At 57.2% G+C, this 23,291-nt stretch overlaps 1 protein-coding gene across 5 annotated transcripts in view; it reads left to right on the forward strand.

Moving 5' to 3' along the window:
* The window catches only part of TMEM94 (transmembrane protein 94), a 46,293-nt gene extending 23,075 nt beyond the window's left edge, over positions 1-23,218 (forward strand). For 2 of the 5 annotated variants that reach the window (XM_025361508.1, XM_025361505.1), the window contains 30 exons: positions 7,908-8,027; positions 8,335-8,462; positions 8,750-8,886; positions 10,401-10,603; positions 11,236-11,387; positions 11,743-11,845; positions 12,048-12,134; positions 13,350-13,466; positions 13,818-13,874; positions 14,165-14,269; positions 14,419-14,571; positions 14,806-15,015; positions 15,592-15,907; positions 16,036-16,209; positions 16,605-16,707; positions 16,813-17,030; positions 17,772-17,953; positions 18,042-18,180; positions 18,439-18,554; positions 18,708-18,807; positions 19,130-19,238; positions 19,446-19,635; positions 19,883-19,960; positions 20,263-20,348; positions 20,922-21,003; positions 21,323-21,471; positions 21,592-21,686; positions 21,777-21,870; positions 22,047-22,217; positions 22,397-23,218. In XM_025361508.1, the coding sequence (XP_025217293.1) occupies positions 7,908-8,027; positions 8,335-8,462; positions 8,750-8,886; positions 10,401-10,603; positions 11,236-11,387; positions 11,743-11,845; positions 12,048-12,134; positions 13,350-13,466; positions 13,818-13,874; positions 14,165-14,269; positions 14,419-14,571; positions 14,806-15,015; positions 15,592-15,907; positions 16,036-16,209; positions 16,605-16,707; positions 16,813-17,030; positions 17,772-17,953; positions 18,042-18,180; positions 18,439-18,554; positions 18,708-18,807; positions 19,130-19,238; positions 19,446-19,635; positions 19,883-19,960; positions 20,263-20,348; positions 20,922-21,003; positions 21,323-21,471; positions 21,592-21,686; positions 21,777-21,870; positions 22,047-22,217; positions 22,397-22,469 (4,047 nt within the window). In that variant the 3' untranslated portion in view covers positions 22,470-23,218. Of the gene's footprint in view, positions 1-7,907; positions 8,028-8,334; positions 8,463-8,749; positions 8,887-10,400; positions 10,604-11,235; positions 11,388-11,742; positions 11,846-12,047; positions 12,135-13,349; positions 13,467-13,817; positions 13,875-14,164; positions 14,270-14,418; positions 14,584-14,805; positions 15,016-15,591; positions 15,908-16,035; positions 16,210-16,604; positions 16,708-16,812; positions 17,031-17,771; positions 17,954-18,041; positions 18,181-18,438; positions 18,555-18,707; positions 18,808-19,129; positions 19,239-19,445; positions 19,636-19,882; positions 19,961-20,262; positions 20,349-20,921; positions 21,004-21,322; positions 21,472-21,591; positions 21,687-21,776; positions 21,871-22,046; positions 22,218-22,396 lie in introns of all 5 variants that reach the window. The other 3 variants (XM_025361507.1, XM_025361509.1, XM_025361506.1) reach the window with 3 other exon arrangements.
* The last annotated feature ends 73 nt before the right edge of the window (positions 23,219-23,291 follow it).

Here is a 23,291-nt window from a genome sequence, read left to right on the forward strand (position 1 = left end):
TTCCCGCGATTCTCCTGCCTCAGCCTCCCGAGTAGCTGGGACTACAGGCGCCCGCCGCCTCGCCCGGCTAATTTTTTGCATTTTTAGTAGAGACGGGGTTTCACCGTGTTCGCCAGGATGGTCTCGATCTCCTGACCTCGTGATCCGCCCGCCTCAGCCTCCCAAAGTGCTGGGATTACAGGCGTGAGCCACCGCGCCCGGCTTTTTCTTTTTTTTTTTTGAGATGGAGTCTCGCTCTGTCGCCCAGGCTGGAGTGCAGTGGTGTGATCTTGGCTCACTGCAAGCTCCGCCTTCCGGGTTTATGCCATTCTCCTGCCTCAGCCTCCCAAGTAGCTGGGAATACAGGCGCCTGCCACAATGCCTGGCTAATTTTTTGTATTTTTAGTAGAGACGGGGTTTCACCGTGTTAGCCAGGATGGTCTTGATCTCCTGACCTCATGATCTGCCTGTCTCAGCCTCCCAAAGTGCTAGGATTACAGGCGTGAGCCACCGCACCTGGCCAACTCCATCTTAAAAAAAAGAAAAACAAAAAGAAAAAAAGGAAAGGGGAGAGGGCCTGGGGCTTGGGGGTTTCGGGCTCTGGGTCACCTGATAAACCTGATGGAAGCGGCACAGGAGAGCTCAGGTGTGTCAGCTCTCCAAAGTGCCTTAGTCTATCCAGGTGCTCAGCTTCAGACCTCCAGAGCTGGGCCTGTTCAGTGGCAGATTCCTTGTGGTTCTGATTTGATGGATAGAATTCTTTCACCACCCTGCTGTTCCTCCAAATCCCCACGCCCTGCCAGCGTCCTCCTTTGATGATAGAACACAGAGAGCTGGCCGGGCGTGGTGGCTCATGCCTGTAATCCCAGCACTTTGGGAGGCCGAGGCGGGTGGATCACGAGGTCAGGAGATTGAGACCATCCTGGCTAACACGGTGAAACGCCGTCTCTACTAAAAATGCAAAAAATTAGCCAGGCGTGGTGGCAGGCGCCTGTAGTCCCAGCTACTTGGGAGGCTGAGGCAGGAGAATGGCGTGAACCCTGGAGGCGGAGCTCGCAGTGAGCCGAGATCGCACCACTGCACTCCAGCCTGGGCGACAGAGCGAGACTCCATCTCAGAAAAAAAAAAAAAAAAGAACACAGAGAGGAAGCCCTGTGATGGGCGTTTGCTGCCTGCCTCTCCTGAGTCAGGACTTCCTTAGAGCCGTGTTATTTTCTCCTCTTGCTCCAGTTAAGCCTGAGCAGTGAAAACAGTGGAATGGGGTTAGTGCTGCCTGAAAAGCATCCGTGTAATTTGAGAAGCAGGGCCTCCCTTCTCCTTGGTGTGGTGGGAGTTTTTAGTATGTGGGAAGCTCTGAGAATCTCATGTCACCTTTGGGTACTTAAAGCCAGGTTAGATTTTTTTCTCAGCCATCGTGGGCCCAGGAGTCAAGAAAAGGCGACCTCAGCTTGTGTGTGTCAACCTGGATTTCTGTTTCTCAGATAATAAGAACTGTGCCTGTTCCTTTGCTATGCCCTGCCATTGGTGCCCAGGCACATTGGGTACCCAGCCTAACTCCATGCTTTGGGAAAGGCTGGCAGAGCCCAATCACCCACCAACCCATTCTGAACTTCCTTCCAAAAGTATGAAGGTCTTCTGCTCTTATGTCACATGTCAAAGCTGAGGTACAATGAGTAAGAAAGCAGGCCAGGCATGGTGGTTCACGCCTGTAATCCCAGCACTATGGGAGGCGGGAGGATTGCTTGAACCCAGGAGCTCAGGACCAGCCTGGGCAACGTGGCGAAACACCATCTCTACTAAAAATACAAAAAATTAGCTGGGTGTCTTGGCATCACCTATAGTCCCAGCTACTTGGAAGGCTGAGGTGGGAGAATTACCTGAGCCTGGGAAGTCAAGGCTGCAGTGAGCTCTGATGGCACCACTACATTCCAACCTGGGCGACAGGAGTGAGACTGTCTCAAAAAAACACTAAAAAAACCCCTAGCTGGGCATGGTGGTACACATCTGTGGTCTCAGCTGCTTGGAAACTGAGGTGGGAGAATTGCTTGAGCCCAGAAGGTGGGGGCTGCAGGGAGCCAAGATGGTGCCATTGTACTCCATCCATCCTGGGCAACAGAGCAAGACCCTGTCTCAAAGGAAAAAAAAAAAAAAACACGAGCAAGAGAGAGCAGTGACTTGACCCTTAACTCAGACCCCCTGCTGGAGAGGGAGGTGAACTTCTGGGCAGTTGGATAAGCTCAGTTGAAGGCCACAAAGAGCAGACTGGCCCAGAACGCTGGGTCCCCACCGCAGGGCTGGCCTGTGCGGGCAAGCGCTTCCTTTGGGCGGCATGTAATTACAGAATGGCTTATTTTTCCTCTACTGTGCTGTCTTTAATCACCAGTCTGGAGCTGGTGTCCCTGGCCAGACATAACATGCGGGGGCAGATGCACACAGACAGCTCTGCAGGCGCCCTGCCCGGGAGCATCTGCCACCCTCTGGCCCATACCTCCCACACCTGGAGGGGAGCAGAGCACAGCTTCAAGGTACCTGGGGTAGAGACAGCAAGAGAGCAGATGATGGCCAGGCTGGGTGAGGAGGTCCTGGCTGCTTGGAATGAGGCCGCGGGTGTCAGGACAGCTACCATGTGGCCCACGGGAATCGATGAATGTCCAAGATCTTCAGGCCTGACCAGAGGAGGGACACCTCCCTGGCTCTCTGACTACTCCTCTTAGCCTTTTCTCTGCCTTGCTGGAAATTGTCACCTTCCTGAGTGTGGTCCTCATTCCAGGCCGAGCATCTTCCCAGCCGTGTACAGTTGCCTGGTCCTTCCTCTCTTTCTCCCTCCCAGTCTCCATGTCTTGGGTGGACAGCCTTCCCCCTCTGCAGGCCAGCTCTTCCTGCCTCCAGTAAGTTTCTCACTTGATCATGTCTGGAGGCCAGGCCCAGGCATGGGTCATTCCGTCCTGGGAACACTCACATCCATCTCTGTGGTGAGGAAGCTCAGAAGGCTGAGCCTGAGGGGAAGGCACTGGAGGCCTGGGGTCTCTGTGTACAGTGTCTGTCTTCTAGATCCTTGTCTTCCCTGGGGTGGAAGGAACAGACATCCATGCCCACAGACAGGAGAAGGCCTATGGTCTCCTCTTCTTGTTTCTCTTCCTCCCTTACAACCCTCCCTTAAGCTTTCCTTCCCTCCATGTCAGGAGCTCCGGGAGGCAGTAGGACAGGTACAGGCATTCATTTGCCCTGGCCCATGGCCTCTTTGGGAGGCCTCAGGATCCTTGCCAAAGGTGGGTGGGTGCGTTGGAGCACAGTATTTACCCATGTGGGGGTGTGAGGCCCCCGCCCGGAAGGCCATTTCTTTCTGAGCTGAAATAACCAGTTTATCCCCTCTGGGAAGAGGCAGCTCTTATCTTTCTAATCCCCCAAAGCCACTGTGGAGAGCAGGATTAGGGGAGATTTAGGCAAGGGAGTTGGGGAATCCTGGGGCCAGGCCCACTTTGGAAGCCAGGCCCTGTCCCTCAGGCCAGCACTGGGGGCTCCACTTGGTTGCATCCTGTGACAGGGGGACAGCACCCCCGCGCCCAGCAGCCACTCTTAGTTATGGGATATGCACCCTGCCAGGGCTGAGGCTAAGTTGCCGAGGAGGGGGTGTGTGTGGAGATAGGCAGGAAGGAGTAAGTCCAGAAGGCTAGAGGGCACAGCCAGGGCAGGACTCTGGAAGACAGAACTGTGGGCCGCAGCATAGGGGGCAGGGAGGGCAGTGAGACGAGGCAGCCAGGGATCCCCAGCCCCACAGCCTGTGGCCGAGCCTCCTCCATGGCTGCCCAAAATCCCTTTCCTGGTGCCTGAGGTCTAGGGATTAGCTCTGCTTGCTCAGGAGGTTTTCCGGATGGAAGCTCACATGGATGCTTCTCAGGTGGCCCTGGAAAGACTCACTTCTCCTTCAGGCGCTGCCTTCCATGGGGCTCTTCTTTGTCCCAAGGCCTCAGAGCTGGGGTGTGGTGGCTCACGCCTATAATCAGAGCACTTTAGCAGGCTGAGGAGGGAGGATTGCTTGAGGTCAGCAGTTCAAGACCAGCCTGGGCAACATATCGAGGCCCCATCTCTACAAAAAAAAAAAGCAAAGGGCCAGGCGCAGTGGCTCACACCTGTAATCCTAGCAGTTTGGGAGGCTGAGGCGGGCAGATTGCCTGAGCTCAGGAGTTTGAGACCAGCCCAGGCAACATGGTGAAACTCCGATTCTACTAAAATACAAAAAAAAATTAGCCGGGTGTGGCGGCGTGTGCCTCTAGTCCCAGCTACTCGGGAGGCTGAGGCAGGAGAATTTCTTGAACCCAGGTGGCAGAGGTTGCAGTGAGCCGAGATTATGCCATTGCACTCCAGCCTGGGTGACAGAGTGAGACTCTGTCTCAAAAAAGAAAAAAAAAAAAAAAAGCAAAGAAAATTAGCTGGGTGTAGTCCCAGACACTCCGTAGGCTGAGGCAGGAAGATTGCTGGAGCCTGAGAGGATGGATGCATGTCCATGCCACTGCATCCAGCCTGGGCAGCAGAGCAAGACCCTGTCTCAATTTAAAAAAATATACATATATATGTGTGTGTGTGTGTATATATATATGTGTATATGTGTGTGTGTGTATATGTGTATATGTGTGTGTGTATGTGTGTGTGTGTGTGTGTGTATATATATAATGGGATTCTCTTTATCCCCAGAAATTTTGGTTCGGTAGGTCCGGAGTGGGGCCTAGACATCCACATTTTTAAAAGCTGTTGTGTCTCAGCTACAGATTTTGGGCTGACAGTCCCGATTAAGGTGAAGCCTTGACTAAGCTGCGGAATGCCTCGGGTTGTTCCTGTTGCTGTTTCATTGGGATCATTGCATTCATTCATTCATTCATTCAGCAAGTATTCATTGAGCTTGTGTGTGCCATGCACTGTCTTAGCAGTTGGATGGTGAGGGTGTGTGGAAATGGAAGAATTCAGAGCCTGTTTTTAAGGAATTTGCAGTCTGGCGGGAGAGCAGGCGTGTCAATCTGTGATTACAGTTCTGTAAGGTGCAGGCTGCAGGCCAGGTTGCCCAGGACACCATTGACATGTAAACCTCCACTGAAGTGCAGCCCCGGGTTTTGGGAAAATGTCCCCGAGGAGGTGATGTTTGAGCTGAGTCTTGAAGGAGAAGCAAGAGTTGTTTGGGGTGGGGCACGTGTTTCTGGCTGAGAAACACATCAAGTATATGAACATGAGCTGGAGGGGCTCAGCTCGTGCCAGAATGAGCAGGAAAGGAGGCCAGAGAGGCTGGCACATCTGAAGGGCCTCCAGGAGCACACGCAAGAATCGGACTTGATTTTAAGGGTAAATAGGTCATTTGACCAACCAGGCATGCCCTGCACTGGCCAAGGTGTTCCAGTGGGTTTGGAAAAGTTAGAGAGCGTGGGGTAGAGTTTGGGCAAGCATAAGGCCAGGGTTTGGAATGTTCTAGACGTGAGTGGGTGAGACGGTCACTATGGGAGGAAAGGTGACTCTGGCAGTAGAGCCAGGTGGCAAGTTCAAGTTGGTTTTTTTTTTTTTTCTGAGACGGAGTTTCACTCTTGTTGCCTAGGCTGGAGTGCAATGGTGCGACCTCGGCTCACCGCAACTGCCACCTCCCGGGTTTAAGTGATTCTCCTGCCTCAGCCTCCCGAGTAGCTGGGATAACAGGCATGTACCACCATACCCAGCTAATTTTTTGTATTTTTAGTAGAAATGGGGTTTCTCCATGTTGGTCAGGCTGGTCTCGAACTCCCGACCTCAGGTGATCCATCCGCCTCGGCCTCCCAAAATGCTGGGATTATAGGCGTGAGCCACCACGCCCGGCTTCTTTTTTTTTTTTTTTTTTTGAGACAGAATCTGGCCCTGTCACCCAAGCTGGAATGCAGTGGCATGATCTTGGCTCACTGCAACCTCTGCCTCCCGGGTTCAAGTGATTCTCATGCCTCAGCCACCCAAGCAGCTGGGATTACAGGCATGCGCCACCATGCCTAGCTAATTTTTGTGTTTTTAGTAGAGACAGGGTTTCACCATGTTGGACTGGCCAGGCTGGTCTCAAACGCCTGACCTCAAGTGATCTACCTGTCTCAGCGTCCCAAAGTGCTGGGATTACAGGTGTGAGCCACCATGTTCGGCCAAGTTCAGGTTTTTGGACATATTGACTCCTAGGTCCCTGTGAAGCAGCTATAGGCCCATTCAGCAGACGGATCCACATTCAGGGTAGTGGTCAGACTTGAAGTAAAATAGGAGTTGTAGGCTTGTTGGTGGCAGGTGATCCATGACTGTGGATGAGGTTGCTCTGGAAACGTACAGAGGTTGGTAATGTGTCCTAGGTGGCCTGTGGGGTAGACGGATGGGGAAGAACAGTCAAAGGAGAAAACAGGAGAGAAGCCAGGAATGGGGGAGTCCTGACAGGGAGAGGCTGGGCCACAAGGTCACCTAAGATGACGTGGTTGGTCCCTGCATCGTCGGGGTCTATCCCATCCACACCGTGTCCCACTCATCCTTGGTGAGATGGGAGTGTGCCTCTGCACAGTCCTGCCCTGGGAATAGCTGCCTTTTTTTCTAATATTTTAGTGTTACAATATCCTCTCTTTCATGAAATGGTAGTTACAGAAGATGGTGGGTTTTTTTCCTCCCCTGCCCCCTTCTTCCCTCCCTCCGTCCCTCACAGAGTTTGAAGGTTTTTCCTTCATGTCTTTCCTAGGAACAATGAAATGCTAGCATCTGTTGTTTTTGTTGTTGTTTGAGACAGGGTCTCATTTTATCATTTAGGCTGAAGTGCAGTGGCACAATCACAGCTCACTACAACCTTGACCTCCTGGGCCCAAGTGATCCTCCTCCCAAAGTGCTGGGATTACTGGCGTGAGCCACCACGCTGGGCCAAAAGATAGCATCTCTATGTTAGTTTCCCTCTCTCCATTTAAAAACAGATATATTTTAGGCCAGGCGTGGTGGCTTACGCCAGTAATCCCAGCACTTTGGGAGGCCAAGGCGGGCAGATCACTTGAGGTCAGGAGTTCAAGGCCAACATGACGAAACCTCGTCTCCGCTAAAAATACAGAAAATTAGCCAGGCGTGGTGGTGTGTGCCTGTAATCCCAGCTACTTGGGAGGCTGAGGCGGGAGAATCACTGGAACCCAGGAGGCAGAGGTTGTAGTGAGCCAAGATCACACCACTGCACTCCAGCCTAGGAGACTAAGCAAGACTCCATCTAAAAAAAAATAAAATTGTCCATACAATCAAAGGCTGGCCCCCTTGCAATAAATTGGGAGATCAGTGGTGAGCACAGGCTGGGTGGGCAGGGAGCTCACTGGTGGCAGTGGGGAAAGTGAGTTGGGGAACATGCAATAAAAGAAAAAGTTGTTGGCCGGGCGCGGTGGCTCAAGCCTGTAATCCCAGCACTTTGGGAGGCCGAGGCGGGTGGATCACGAGGTCAGGAGATCGAGACTATCCTGGCTAACATGGTGAAACCCCGTCTCTACTAAAAATACAAAAAACTAGCTGGGCGTGGTGGCGGGCGCCTGTAGTCTCAGCTACTTGGGAGGCTGAGGCGGGAGAATGGCGTGAACCCGGGAGGCAGAGCTTGCAGTGAGCCGAGATCACGCCACTGCACTCCAGCCTGGGAGCACAGCGAGACTCCGTCTCAAAAAAAAAAAAAAAAAGAAAAGAAAAGAAAAAGTTGTTTTGTTTTTTAACTTAGCTGTAAAGAGTAGGGTAGGAGGCTGTGCACTTGAACAGTTTGTAATTTAGTGGAGATGGACATGGTCACACCTTGAGGGGCCAGAGCTGGTAGGGGAAGAGATGTGAGGATCCCAGAGGAGGGGAAGGATGAAGGGCCAGGGAAGGGGAGGGTTGGGGCCCGCGTGCCTTGCACAGCCTCAGCCTGGCAGTGACACCCAATGCCTCCTGCTTGCCTGTAGGGCGAGCCTCCCTCGGCCCTGGGCCTGTCCACGCGGAAGGCCCTCAGCGTCCTGAAGGAGCAGCTGGAGGCAGTGCTGGAAGGACATCTCAGGGAGCGGAAGAAGTGTCTGACCTGGAAGGTGAAGCTTTTTCTCGGGACCACCAGAGCCTGGCTGAGATGGCAGGGAAGTGGGAGGCCCCTTCTCAGGACTCTGATGCACCGTCACCCTGGATGGTGTGACCCAACTGAGGCCTCATGAAATGTCAGAAAGAAGCTGGGGTTCCCCTCAGCGTGGCTCCTGAGCCTGCTTGCTGCAGGAGCCCAACAGGATGGAGGCCGGCCAAGGTCAAAGGGAGGGGATCAAGGTGGCCATGGGGGCTGGGGAGGGTGCTGGGGGAGGCGGCCAGATTGGAATGGGACATTGTCCCCTCCCTGTCCCTTCCCAGGAGGTGTGGAGAAGCAGCTTCCTTCACCACAGTAACCGCTGCTCCTGCTTCCACTGGCCGGGGGCCTCACTCATGCTACTGGCTGTGCTGCTGCTGCTGGGCTGCTGTGGGGGCCAGCCGGCCGGGAGGTATGCACCCAGAGGCTGCTCCCCAACCTTTCCAGCTGTCCTGTCCGTCCTGCTGCAACACCTGGGACGGCCAGGGCTCCGAGGGGGGCTGTCACCCCCAAGCTGCTCCTGGTATGTAAGGGAACCTCCTCAGTCCCTTGACTGGGGTCAGAGGCCTAGCTGGTGTCAGGGCACCAGAACGGGATACTTTCCACAAGGGACTGGGGTGGGAGAGAGCTGTGGCCCAGGGGCTGCTGGGTGGGCAAGCCCTCACTCCCTGTGGGTGCCCCTCTCTTTCCTCCCGCCAGCCGTGGGGTGGGGCTGGTGAACGCCTCGGCCTTGTTCCTGTTGCTGCTTCTCAACCTTGTGCTCATCGGGCGGCAAGACCGGCTGAAGCGTCGGGAGGTAGAGCGGAGGCTGCGAGGGATCATTGACCAAATCCAAGGTGAGGTCAAGGGCAAGAATATTGATGGGAAAAGATGACCGGACATATCAAAGCCCTGAGGGCTCCCCTCATGCACCCCAGCACAGACGGGTCGCCTGTGGCCTTGCAGGGGCTCTTGTCATCTGGGGAGTTAGAAGGATGCCCACCCTCTTTTGAGCAGGGCAGTGAGAGCTGTGGGATCATGGTGGGTGCCCAGGCAGAGGCTGGGCGGGCAGGAAGGCCAACGGTGGCAGGTGGGCCTGTGGGCTGGCTCGTGTTGGGAAACTAACAGGGAAGACCTCTCACGTGGCAGGAGGATGGTTGAAGTTTTCTCGTTCAAGTCCATCTTGTCTGGTGTACTGTGCCGGGAGACATGGGGAGGTGGGCAGAGATACCTGCAGGAATTGTGGTGGGGTAGGGGGCTGGGAGCCTGAGATGGAGCAGCCCAGTTCCAAAAGGGAAGGGAGTTGCTTGGATTTCTGCTTGGCCTTTCATTCAGGCGGTGTTTATGCAGCTTGGCTGCGGATTGAGGGTTGTTGAGGCTCTTTTGAGGGACGGTGGCTCCTGCTGTCCAGGGGCATGTCCAGGGCAGGTGCTGTGGGAGAAGCAGCACCCGCTGATGAGACTTTCTCCAACAGAACTGGGTAGTGGACATTTAGTTGCCAAGTGAGAGTTTGTCCTTTCATTCTGAGATGGTTAATTGCAACCATGTGCCAGGCACTGGGAGTGCAATGCTGATGGCAAAAGACGGGCCCTGCTTTCCAGAGCTTAGTCTCCTGCCCAGGAGCATCAATGGCTCCCTCTTGCTTATGGAAGCCATCCCAGAGGCACATGTGGCCTCCCAGAGCTTCCAACACAGGCCCACCTTCCTCTCCAGCCTCTTCTCTTCCTCCTCATTCTTACATTAAAACTACTCACCAGTCCTAGGCCCACTGTGTATCAGCCTCTGCCCCTGTGCCTCTCTCCACTGTTCTCTGCTGGGGAGCTTCTCCCTCACTCATCTCCAGCTGACAAAATCTCACCCATTCTTCCAGGCCCATCCCCAGTAATTCCTCTTCCAGGAAGCCATCTCTGATCGCCCCAGCAAATCGGTTTGCTCCCTCTTCTGGACTCCTGCAGCACAGGGATCTTTGTTAATGCTTAGCCATGTTTGCCTTGTTTGGAGTTTCCTGTCCATATGTCTCATCTGCCCCACTGGGTTGAGGCTCCTTGAGGAGCCATGTTGTTGTCTCCACCCTGCACCCCTCACAGACCCTCCGCAGTGTTTGTGAAGTGTATCTGAATGGGAGGGGGGTACAAAGAATGACAGCTCCAGGTGTTGAGAGGAGGTAGAGGCTCTGGGGCTGGAGTGGCCAGGTAGGGCTTCACAAGGGAGGCGTCCTTGAAAGCAGGGAAGTGTTGGAACGAGTGGAGGGTTTGCCATGGACCTCCTGGGAGAGGAAGTGGGCAGACAGTGCTCCGGAGGTGCTGCTGTATCTGACCGGGGTACAGGGCCATGGCCGAGAGGGTGGTTTCCCTCTTTCCATTCCCCTCAGATGCCCTCAGGGATGGCAGGGAGATCCAGTGGCCCAGTGCCATGTATCCAGACCTCCACATGCCCTTTGCACCATCCTGGTCCCTGCACTGGGCCTACAGAGATGGACACCTCGTCAACCTGCCAGTCAGCCTGCTGGTTGAAGGAGACATCATAGCTTTGAGGCCTGGCCAGGAATCGTTTGCTTCTCTGAGGGGGATCAAGGTAACTTGAGGCTTTCCTTCTCCCCTGGAAATGCGGTGGGAGCATCCACAGGCAATAATGGGAGGGTCCTCAGACTTCATCCTGAAGCTTCCTGGCCAGCTCACTTGGTTTTTGGCACAGGCTCTGGAACATCTTCCTCCACCCTGCTGTTTTTTTTTTTTTTTTTTTAAGATAGGGTCTCACCCTGTCGCCCAGGCTGGAGTACAGTGGCACGATCTTAGCTCACTGAAGCCTCTGCCTCCTGGGTTCAAGTGATTCTCCCACCTCAGCCTCCCTAGTAGCTGGGATTACAGGCATGTGCCACCACACCTCACCTGGCTAATTTTTGTATTTTTTGGTAGAGACAGGGTTTCGTCATGTTAGCCAGGCTGGTCTCGAATTCCTGACCTCAAGTGATCCACCTGCCTCAGCCTCCCAAAGTGCTGGGATTACAGGTGTGAGTCACCATGTCCGGCCCCCTATGCTGTTCTTTATTCTCGCTAAGAGTCTAGTCCCACAGGCCCTGCCCCAGTGGACTCTGGGCTGATGGTGCCTAACCCCAGGGAATGTCTGTAGTTAGCTGAATTGTCCAGGAAGAGTGACCCCTGATAGGACCCTCTCATTGCCCCCACTCTCCCACTTGCTGCCTGCAGGATGATGAGCACATTGTCCTGGAGCCAGGAGACCTCTTCCCCCCCTTCTCCCCTCCACCCTCGCCCCGGGGAGAAGTGGAGAGAGGGCCACAGAGCCCCCAGCAGCACCGGCTTTTCCGTGTCCTTGAGACCCCTGTGATTGACAACGTCAGGTAGGGGTGCCGCCCCGCCTCCTGCTGTCCCGGGTGCCTTCCGTGAAGAGGGGGATGAGACTGACAAGGAAGGGGTCCCATTCATCTTGAGGTTCTTTTGAGGGCAGGCATCTCCTTAGGCTCCTGTCTTTAGCATCTTGTGAGAATTCTTAGACTGGGTGGTGCCCTCTCCCAATCTCTACACTGAGGGAACAGCTCTGGAGGTGAACATGGGCTAGGGCCAGGGCAGAGCATGGAACTGCAGGACTCACGGTGCTTGAAGAAGCGGTATCTGGCAGAGAAGCCCAGAATCCTCCCAAGTTGTAGGTTTCTGGCCTCTTTGCCAAGTGAGATTGACAGTCACTTCTTTCTGCAGGTGGTGCCTGGACATGGCCCTGTCCCGACCAGTCACCGCCCTGGACAATGAGCGGTTCACAGTGCAGTCGGTGATGCTACACTATGCTGTGCCTGTGGTCCTGGTGCGTGCAGCAGGGGGCTGCACGGGCAGAGGAGAGGGCTGGACTTGGTGGGGGGAGTCTCAGGGCCACTCATGTGAGCGGGAGTGAATGCAGAGGGTCGCTGAGCGAGCCAGCCTGTGGAGTAGCAAAGGAAGGAAAATGGCAGTGCCTATGACGCTCTAGAGGGGCGGGGTCAAGGCTGTGCCTCTGCTGTTCCCAACAGGCCGGCTTCCTCATCACCAATGCCCTGCGCTTCATCTTCAGTGCCCCGGGGGTCACTTCCTGGCAGTACACCCTCCTGCAGCTCCAGGCAAGGACCGCCCTGTCCTCTCTGTCATGCTTCCCTCTGACCCGCAGGGCTGGCTCTTCTCCTAGTATCCTGGCTGTCCCCTCCCTCTCTGCAGCCCAGAGGTCTCCTTAAACTTCAGCTTAAGAACACCTCTTTCGCCGGGCGCGGTGGCTCAAGCCTGTAATCCCAGCACTTTGGGAGGCCGAGACGGGCGGATCACAAGGTCAGGAGATCGAGACCATCCTGGCTAACACGGTGAAACCCCGTCTCTACTAAAAAATACAAAAACCTAGCCGGGCGAGGTGGCGGGCATCTGTAGTCCCAGCTACTCGGGAGGCTGAGGCAGGAGAATGGCGTGAACCCGGGAGGCGGAGCTTGCAATGAGCTGAGATCCGGCCACTGCACTCCAGTCTGGGCGACAAAGCGAGACTCTGTCTCAACAAAAAAAAAAGAAAAAGAAAAAAAAAAAGAACACCTCTTTCTTGGTCGGGCGTGGTGGCTCAAGCCTGTAATCCCAGCACTTTGGGAGGCCGAGACAGGCGGATCACAAGGTCAGGAGATCGAGACCTCCTGGCTAACACGGTGAAACCCCGTCTCTACTAAAAAATACAAAAAAACTAGCTGGGTGCGGTGGCGGGCACCTGTAGTCCCAGCTACTCGGGAGGCTGAGGCAGGAGAATGGCGTAAACCCGGGAGGCGGAGCTTGCAGTGAGCTGAGATCCGGCCACTGCACTCCAGCTTGGGCGACAGAGTGAAACTCCATCTCAAAAAAAAAAAAAAGAACACCTCTTTCCAGCCAAGCACGGGGACTCTTGCCTGTGATCCCAGCACTTTGGGAGGCCGAGGCGGGCAGATCATGAGGTCAAGAGATCGAGACCATCCTGGCCAACATGGTGAAACCCCGTCTCTACTAAAAATATAAAAATTAGCTGGGCATGGTAGTGTGCGCCTGTAGTCCCAGCCACTCGGGTGGCTGAGGTAGGAGAATCACTTGAACCCGAGAAGCGGAGGTTGCGGTGAGCTGAGATCACACCACTGCACTCCAGCCTGGCGACAGAGCGAGACTCCATCTCAAAAAAAAAAAAAGAATACCTCTTTCCCTTCTTTCCATTCCTGCCCGCGAGAGAGCTGGCCCTTCCTGCCCAGGGAATGGCCGTGGGGCCAGGGCAGCCCTTCCCTTCCCTCCTCCCCAGGCCCAGAGCTCAGGAGCCGTCTGTGTGGTCCGCTCCTTCCCAGGTGAATGGCGTCCTGCCCATCCTCCCCCTGCTCTTTCCAGTCCTCTGGGTTCTGGCAACCGCTTGTGGAGAGGCCCGTGTCCTGGCCCAGATGAGCAAGGCCTCACCCAGCTCCCTGGTAGGTTTTTCCAAGGCGTCTGGGGGAAGTGACAGGAACAAAAAGAGGGAGTTGGCTGTGCCAGAGGACAGGGGCAGAAGTCCAGCCCCACTTTGGGCTCGGCGTGTTGGTCAGCCTGGGCAGCTCTCCAGGCCTCGGGCCCTCTCCATTCCAGAAGGGCCCCTAGGCCAGGCCCTGGGTGTGGGTGAAAGTCTACCCTGGCTTCCACCAGGTGGGGAGTCAGGACGGCCCGGGCCCTTTACCAAAGGGGTTGGGAGCCCCGCTGGTGTGGGCCCCACCTCTGCCAGCTTGGAGAGACCTGTGTGAAGGCGGCTTTTTCCTCACTGAGGACCTCACCCTCTCTCCGTGCAGCTGGCTAAGTTCTCAGAGGACACTCTCAGCAGCTATACGGAGGCTGTCTCCTCTCAGGTACAACGCTGACCCGGGATGGCTTCTCTTGCAGGTCCCTATAGCCACAACCCTGGGACTCCCCTGTTTTTGGCCTTAAAGCCTCCAATTGGGCTCTTGGAGCCCCATGTCCACCCGTTACATGTGGACATAACCTGGGCCTGTTCCCATAATGTGTGCACACCCTGCCCTAGAGAAGTGCCTCTCCACCCCAACTTCGTGGTGCTCCCCTGGATTTCCCCCTAGAGGCCATCTCCAGGGAAATGAGGCTGAGCCCTAAATGGCCTTGCAGACTTCCTCTCTCTCACCAGGAAATGCTGCGCTGCATTTGGGGCCACTTCCTGAGGGTGCTCCGGGGGACGTCGCCAACGCTGAGCCACAGTTCCAGCCTGCTGCACAGCCTGGGCTCCGTCACGGTGAGGGTGGGCCTTGCGGGGAGGAGGCACCTGTTGTGCCCGCCCTGCTCTCTGGCTGGGCCTGGGCTGCCCATCTGCCGCTTGAGTGGCCCCTGGGCAGGGTGGGCCAATGCCAGGCTCCTTTCCTATCCCAAACGCTTTCCATGCAGGTCCTATGCTGTGTGGACAAACAGGGGATCCTGTCTTGGCCAAATCCCAGCCCAGAGACTGTACTGTTCTTCAGCGGGAAGGTGGAGCCCCCTCACAGCAGCCATGAGGACCTCACCGATGGCCTATCCACCCGCTCCTTCTGCCATCCTGAGGTAGAGGAGGAGGTACGGCCGGCTCCCATGGGCCCGACTCTGGGCCAGGCTATTTAGCCTTGGAGCCTGGCCAGGGAGGGTGAGGTTTAGGAGGGCGAAGGAGGGTTCAGCACCATTAGGATCTGCTTCTGGGCAGGTGAGGTGAAGACAAGGCAGCCAGGGGACCTACAAGCATTCTGCCTCCCCGGACCATGAGAGCCACTGGTCCTAGCCTGTGCTCCTCATTCTCTTCAGCCCCATGAGCGAGACGCCCTCCTGGCTGGCTCCCTGAACAACGCTCTGCACCTTTCCAGCGAGCAGGAGCGTGGCGACTGGCCTGGCGAGGCTCCCAAGCCCCCCGAGCCCTACTCACACCACAGAGCGCACGGCCGCAGCAAACACCCATCTGGCTCCAACGTGAGCTTCAGCAGGGACACCGAGGGTGGCGAAGAAGAGCCCAGCAAGGTGAGAGGAGGAGGTGGCACGGGGCAGCCACGCCCTCAGCCACAGGCCGTCCTGGCCTCCCTGGCCAGCCTGGCACCACAGGGTCTGAAAGAGCAGGCGTCTCTGCCCTCCATCCCAGCACCTCCAGCCTAGGCCAGTGGCCCCCAAGGCCCTCTCCAAGTCTCTGCCGCGAAGTAGGCGGAGCCTCCCCCACCCTTCCATTCTCGTGGTCGCAATCACTGGTGTCCCTGTTGGAACCTTCCAAACACACATAGCCCAGGGTTCCCTCTTAGAGATGTTCCCTGGCCACAAAAGATCCCTCAACTGTGTCCTCTTTGGTCTGGCCACCCCTCTTTTTGGCTCCTGCCAGTGTCATGAGATATATTAATACTTCCTAGAAGCAGACAGGAGCCCAAGAAGGACAGGAAGCGGATTTCAGGAGGGAGGGGAGTGGAAGAGAGTGAGCAGGAGCTCTCTCTTGGGAAGAGCGCATTTCAGGGGCAGGAGCCCTCCCCAGCCTTGGGAGGTGGGCGGAGCCAGTGCTGGCTTCCCCCGCACCCTCTCCCAGGCTGAGGCTCCTGCCCATGTTTGCCCCAGACCCAGCCCGGGATGGAGAGCGACCCCTACGAAGCAGAGGACTTTGTGTGTGACTACCACCTGGAGATGCTGAGCCTGTCCCAGGACCAGCAGAACCCCTCGTGCATCCAGTTTGATGACTCCAACTGGCAGCTGCACCTCACCTCCCTCAAACCCCTGGGCCTCAACGTGCTGCTGAATCTGTGTAATGCCAGCGTCACCGAGCGCCTGTGCCGATTCTCTGACCACCTGTGCAACATCGCCCTGCAAGAGAGCCACAGTGCCGTGCTGCCCGTGCATGTGCCCTGGGGCCTCTGCGAGCTTGCCCGCCTCATTGGTATGGGCCCCTGTGGCAGGGGATGGCTGGCTGGACCTGCCTCCTAGAAGAGGTCCAGTACTGACTCCTCATGGGACTTAATGGACCTGGCATGGCATGGCCCTAAGTTCCTGTTCCCTGCCCCGCAGGCTTCACTCCTGGGGCCAAGGAGCTCTTCAAGCAGGAGAACCACCTGGCGCTGTACCGCCTCCCCAGTGCCGAGACAATGAAGGAGACATCACTGGGGCGGCTCTCCTGTGTCACCAAGCGGCGGCCTCCCCTCAGCCACATGATCAGCCTCTTCATTAAAGACACCACCACCAGTGAGCCCTGGCTACCTCAGCCAGCATCAGGCCAGACCTTCCAGAGCTTGGCAGGGGGGCTCTACCCAACTCCACCCATTGCTAGGGAGGCCTGGGCAGATGAAAAGTAGACTGATTCCAAGTGCTCCACTGTGGCAGGGGCTGGACTTGGGGACCAGGGCTGGGATGGTGTTGACTCCAGAGGCCAGGATTGTCCAAAGGATGGGAATATGGTGTCTGCATTCCAAGCCCAGTGGCATTGCAGACCCTTGTTGATCGTGAGTCCCAGGGAGTCTCCTCCTCTGGCAGGGGCTCCTCAGCGCCCTTCTCCAGGAGGACAGTGTGTTGCCTGTCAGGTCAGAGTGAGGGCTGGGGGCTAGTTAGCGACACTCAGGGTTTGAACTCTGTCCCCCCAGGCACAGAGCAGATGCTGTCCCATGGCACCGCTGATGTGGTCTTAGAAGCCTGCACAGACTTCTGGGACGGAGCTGACATCTACCCTCTCTCGGGATCTGACAGGTGGGTGAGGAAGCATGTGCCAGCAGCAGGAGCAGTCACTCTGCCGGGGCACCTGCCCTTCACAGGCGGGACCGCTCACCTCACCTCCACCTGCTTCCCTGGCAGAAAGAAAGTGCTGGACTTCTACCAGCGAGCCTGCCTGTCTGGGTATTGCTCTGCCTTCGCCTACAAGCCCATGAACTGCGCCCTGTCCTCTCAGCTCAATGGCAAGTGCATCGAGCTGGTACAGGTGCCTGGCCAAAGCAGCATCTTCACCATGTGCGAGCTGCCCAGCACCATCCCCATCAAGCAGAACGCCCGCCGCAGCAGCTGGAGCTCTGACGGTACCTCGTGCATCTGTCCAGCGGGGCTGGTGCTGGGGCTCCCTTGGGCTGCAGAAGCCCAGGAGCAGGGAGGGCTTCTGTAGGGCGCTGGCACCCCCCACAGCAAAGGGTGCAGTGGCCGCAGCCCCAGGCTGGGGTGCCAGTGCGGCACTCTATCCAGTGACATGGGGAGTCCCTTAGTTTCCTCCCTTATCAGCGGGTGCTCACTTGGCCTGCCTCACTGGTTGGTTGTGATGCTCAAGTGGGTAACATGTATCAGAGTGCTTTCCTGGGAAGTTACCGAGCAGCATTCATAGAGCATTAGGCTTGGCAGAATCAGACAGGAGACCAGGTCTCTCACCCCGCCGGTGCAGAGGGGCCCAGAAGCTCCACCACACCACCCCATTCCCACCAGACACACACACTTCCCGGGTTTTTTCAACCCAAGAGACCGTGAATTGAAGCCATTGCTGAGGGTGGGGCCGGTCCCCCAGCCCTGGAGCAGGGCTGGGCAGCAGCTGAAGCCATGCCCTGTCATGGCTCCCAGCTCGGATTCAGCCACCTGACTGATGCATACCTTTCATTGTCTTTTCTCCTGTGTCTGTCGGCTCCTTCGTGTGTCTTGGCTGTGTGCATCCGTGGCTGTGTGTGGTCCCCTGGGGCCTGTGTGCTCCTTGATTTGGGTGCGGCATCTGTGTGTGTGGCCCTGGGCTGGTTCCTGGGTGTCCTGATCGGGCTGTGTCCTGTGTGTCCTGCCTGAAGAAGGGATCGGGGAGGTGCTGGAGAAGGAAGACTGCATGCAGGCCCTGAGCGGCCAGATCTTCATGGGCATGGTGTCCTCCCAGTACCAGGCCCGGCTGGACATCGTACGCCTCATCGACGGGCTCGTCAACGCCTGCATCCGCTTTGTCTACTTCTCTTTGGAGGATGAGCTCAAAAGCAAGGTGGGGAGAGCCATCCCCTCTGCCACCACTAACTCTGTCTCCCATGGGCTTTTGGACCCATATGTTCATGGCTGTCTGCCTTTCACAGGTGTTTGCAGAAAAAATGGGCCTGGAGACAGGTTGGAACTGCCACATCTCCCTCACGCCCAATGGTGACATGCCTGGCTCCGAGATCCCCCCCTCCAGCCCCAGCCATGCAGGCTCCCTACACGATGACCTGAATCAGGGTAAGGGCAAAGGCGTGGGGTGGGGACGGGGTGGCGGTGGGAGGATTCCCCTCCTCAGAGCCACAGCCAGGAAGAGCCTCCCAAGAGCCCTCCAGATAAATACATTCCCTTGGGAAATGGCTGTGATGTCCCTGTGGGAAACAGTAGTCAGCAGGAAGGAGTGGACACAGAGGCAGGAAATTCTCTGCCATCTGCAGGGCAAGGACAGGGCCCCAGAAGGCTGGCCCCAAGGTGAGGGAGAGGCTTTTGTCCCCACAGTGTCCCGAGACGATGCAGAAGGGCTCCTCCTCATGGAGGAGGAGGGCCACTCCGACCTCATCAGCTTCCAGCCTACGGACAGTGACATCCCCAGCTTCCTGGAGGACTCCAACCGGGTACGATGGCAGGATCTGTCTCACGTGTTCCTGTAGTGGTCCCATAGCTGGTCCAGGGGAGAGGTAGAGAGGTAGTGGGCAGGCACCTGAAAGGGAGGGATGGAGGGATGCTGATCCCCATCCTGAAGCCACTGGCATCTCTGCTTTCTCCAGGCTAAGCTGCCCCGGGGTATCCACCAAGTGCGGCCCCACCTGCAGAACATTGACAACGTGCCCCTGCTAGTGCCCCTCTTCACCGACTGCACCCCGGAGAGTGAGTGCTGTGGCCACGGGTACTTGGGCAGCCTGGTCCCTGTGGCTGCGCTCTGCCTGGGCCCAGGCACCCTGTGGGCTCTGGAGGGATGTAGGTTTTCCATGCAGGGAGTGAAGAAACCTGGGCTGGGATCAGCTGGGGAATCTTGTGGGTTGGAGTCAGAAGGGCCGATGTTCACATGATCCCGCTGCTGGGGGTGGGGTTGCTTCAAAGAGGGGCCTACCTCCCATTGCCTCCTGCTGTCCTGTCCCATGGGTCTCTGCCCAGCGCCCACATGGCGCTCTGCCTGCCTTACCCTTGTGCCCTCATATGCTGTCCTCAGCCATGTGTGAGATGATAAAGATCATGCAAGAGTACGGGGAGGTGACCTGCTGCCTGGGCAGCTCTGCCAACCTGCGGAACAGCTGCCTCTTCCTCCAGAGTGACATCAGGTCAGGGCGGGACCCTGGAGCCTGTGGGCCAGCCTCTACCTCCCACACCAGAGGGTCAGATGGGCCTGCATGGGGCTGGGGGTGTGTACCATGGCCGACCTCGCCCTGGCTGGGACCAATGCACTTGGGCACGGTGGGAGAAGAGGGTGGGGTGCCCAGTCCTGTGGGAGATGCAGCTGAAGGGTGTGTGTCTCCCACCCTGAGCAGCATTGCCCTGGATCCCCTGTACCCGTCCCGTTGCTCCTGGGAGACCTTTGGCTACGCCACCAGCACCAGCATGGCCCAGGCCTCGGATGGCCTTTCTCCCCTGCAGCTGTCAGGGCAGCTCAACAGCCTGCCCTGCTCCCTGACCTTTCGCCAGGAGGAGACCATCAGCATCATCCGGCTTATCGAACAGGTGGGTGCTTTGGCAGGCAAAGGAGGAGAGACGCAGGACCCACCCGGGGTGGGAGTAGCAGCACAGGACCTATTTGGGGGACCTCATGCCCCAGACCTCCGAGTGGGCTCTCCCAGGCAGTAACATTCGCCTCTGCTCCCCTCATAGAAGCATCCTGGGAGTCTGTCTCTTGGCTGAAGTGTGTCACCTGTTGGGCCTGGGAGAGGACAGGCAGACCCAGCCATAATCTGTCCCTCTTGGTCCCTAGGCTCGGCACGCCACCTATGGCATCCGTAAGTGCTTCCTCTTCCTGCTGCAGTGCCAGCTGACTCTCGTGGTCATCCAGGTGAGGTGGGGCCCGCCCAGGCATCACCCCCGTGCCACTCGCCCCTTCACTCAGGGGCCAGCTGAACATCTGAGGAGGGAGGCTGGGGGTAGCAGTACAGTCAAGGGGCCCCCAGAGCCCTGTGAAGCCCCTGGGCTTTTGGAGATGACACTCACTGGCAGAACAGTATTCCCTCCGGCCCCACTTCCCTCTGGCAGGATGTGAGCATCTATCTGGGCCTGGGGCAAGGGAGCTCAGGGGCTCCTATGCCCTTATTATTTGCCTGAATCGAACTGTGGCTCTTGGCTTCTTTCCTGGTTTAGTTCCTTTCTTGCCTGGTCCAGCTGCCGCCACTCCTGAGTACCACTGACATCCTGTGGCTGTCCTGCTTTTGCTACCCTCTGCTCAGGTGAGATGCCGTGCAGCTTCCCCACCCCCCAAGCCCAAGCTGGAGGTGTCTGGATGTCACTGTGCAGCCCTAGGAGCCCAAGGTTCTGGAACTGCTCAGGGCTCACCTCCTCTGGTACAGGAGACATAGAGGGAACCCCCTTTGTCTTTTTTTTTTTTTTTTTTGAGATGGAATCTCACTCTGTCACCCAGGCTGGAGTGCAATGGTGCAATCTCTGCTCATTGCAACCTCCGCCTCCCCGGCTCAAGTGATTCTCCTGCCTCAGCCTCCTGAGTAGCTGCGATTATAGGTGCCCACTACCATGCCTGGTTAATTTTTGTATTTTTAGTAGAGTTGGGGTTTTGCCATGTTGGCCAGGCTGGTTTTGAACTCCTGACCTCAAATGATCTGCCCATCTCGGCCTCCCAAAGTGCTGGGATTACAGGTGTGAGCCACTGCCACCCAGCCTTTGTTTTACTCCATCCCCTCGCCAGACTCGACCTCACACGCAAGACTCCCTAGAGGCTCCCTCTGTGAGAATTGAGGGACAGAGGGTCATTGTCACCATCCCTCTATGTGATCTCTGCTTTTCAGCATCTCTCTGCTGGGGAAGCCCCCCCATAGCTCCATCATGTCTATGGCAACAGGGAAAAACCTCCACTCCATTCCCAAGAAGGTAAGCGAAGCAGACCCTGTGAGCCTCGCAAGTGAGCATGGAAGGGACTGAGGGTTGGGGGAGGAGAGAGGGGCTAATCTGGAAGGCTCTGGATGGGAGACTTCAGCAGAACTGGGAAGCTGGCACTTGGTTCCTAGTCTTCCCCCAGATCAAAGAGGAGGTGGCGGCACAGAGCTGGGAAAGATCCTTGCTGGGGCGTGCGCTCCCTATACCCCAGGCCTGACCATTTACTAAGAGCCTGTTGAGTACGTGGAAGAGCTAGGAGCAGCCGGCAGAGGGGCTGTGCGCCCCAGGAGTCACTGGCCTTGTTCCCCGGCAGACCCAGCACTACTTCCTGCTCTGCTTCCTGCTCAAGTTCAGCCTCACCATCAGCTCGTGCCTCATCTGCTTTGGCTTCACACTGCAGAGCTTCTGTGATAGCTCCCGGGCCCGCAACCTCACCAACTGCTCCTCCATCATGCTGCCCAGGTGGGTCCCAGCCCCGGAGATCCACCCATCGCCTGCCTCGCCTCAAGGCTTCCTCCCTCCCCACCCCAGCCTACCTCCCTGCGGCCCCAGAGGGGCTGAGCCCATGCCTCACTTTGGCAGCAACGACGACAGGGCTCCAGCCTGGTTTGAGGACTTTGCCAACGGACTGCTGTCGGCTCAGAAGCTCACGGCCGCCCTGATTGTTCTGCACACTGGTGAGAGGGCTCCCTGGGAGGGCACAGATGATGGTGGGAGAGGAGCTCCTCTATGGAAGTCTGACCCCCCCATCGCCCCACTTTCCCCAGTCTTCATTTCCATCACCCATGTGCATCGCACCAAGCCCCTGTGGAGAAAGAGCCCCTTGACCAACCTCTGGTGGGCCGTGACAGTGCCTGTGGTGTGAGTATTGCTAGGATGGAGGGCAGAATGCGGGCTGGGGAGGAGAGGGGCTTCTGCAGGGCTAGGATTGGAGGGCGGGACCGGGGCCAGAGGTTTAACTGTGCCCTGCCTGAGCTAACTGCTGTACCAGGAAGCAGGCAGTGTCAGGGCTCACACGGGGCCGCTGCCTCCCACAGGCTGCTGGGTCAGGTGGTCCAGACGGCCGTGGACCTGCAGCTCTGGACGCACAGGGACAGCCATGTCCACTTTGGCCTGGAGGACGTGCCCTTGCTGACATGGCTCCTGGGCTGCCTGTCCCTGGTCCTTGTGGTGGTGACCAATGAGATCGTGAAGCTACATGAGATTCGGTGAGCTGTCAGCAGGGCGCCTCCCTCTGGGCTCAGGCGTGTTCCCTAAACCAGTCACTCCCTTGGCGACACTCCCCCACCTTTCCGCTGCCCATCCCTCCCTTCTCCTCTGTTGTCCTGCCCTGGCCCCTGGTCTAAGGATCGTTGCCAACCTGTACTTTAATTTCCTGCCCCACCAGGGTCCGAGTCCGCTACCAGAAGCGACAGAAGCTGCAGTTTGAAACTAAGCTGGGCATGAACTCTCCCTTCTGAGCCACTGGCTGTGGTGGCCGTAGTTGCCCCCATCCCTGGGGCTAAGGCCAGACCCATTTCTGAACAGGGGAGTTGGTATCATGAATGTTTCCGGGTTTGCTGCACCCGTGGCACTGGAAGCCCAGCTCCCCGTGTCAGACCCCGCTGTCTTCCTGGGCCCTGGGGCTCACTGTGGAGGAGCTGACGGCCTGGGCCCTTGGCCAGTCCTGGCTCTTCTCTGGGCCTCACCAGGGACACTCTTGAATGTATGGCCTCAGGCGCTCCCTAGAGGGGCCCTCAACCCCCTCACCTGTGGGCTGCCCCCTTGGGGATCCCCTGCCCCCTTGGGGATCCCTTGCCCCCCAGTGCCTCTGCTCGTGGGTCCCTGGACATGGCCTTGAAGCGAACCTTCTTTGGAGAAGCAACAGCAGCAGCCTTGGCCAACGCGTCCAACTCCCAAGGCTGCCGTGGAGGGCAGGGTGGTGGTGCTTGCCTGGATGTGGCCCCGAGTGCCTCCCCTCCCTCCCTCTGCGGGGGAGTCTCCCGCCTGAACCTGAAGATGGAGCAGGGCCCCGCTTCGCCCTGGAGCCTCTTCCTGTGCCTGGCTCAAGCTGGCTGCCTGTCAGTCTCGGGGAATCTGGCCCAGGTCTCCTCAGCCTCTGCCCCAGTTCTGGGAGAAGTTTCTACTGGTGTATATTTTTTACTGGAAATGAGCCTTTTAGGAATGAATGTAGACTGGTTTGTATTAAAATGTGTCAATTGCTAAGAAACACCTGTGGCTGGTCTGTAAGGCCACTGCAGGGTCTGCCCACCCATGGCGGTGGCTGGCAAAGGGAGGCCTCA

Source organism: Theropithecus gelada, chromosome 16, assembly GCF_003255815.1.
Source record: "Theropithecus gelada isolate Dixy chromosome 16, Tgel_1.0, whole genome shotgun sequence".
NCBI lineage: Eukaryota > Metazoa > Chordata > Mammalia > Primates > Cercopithecidae > Theropithecus > Theropithecus gelada.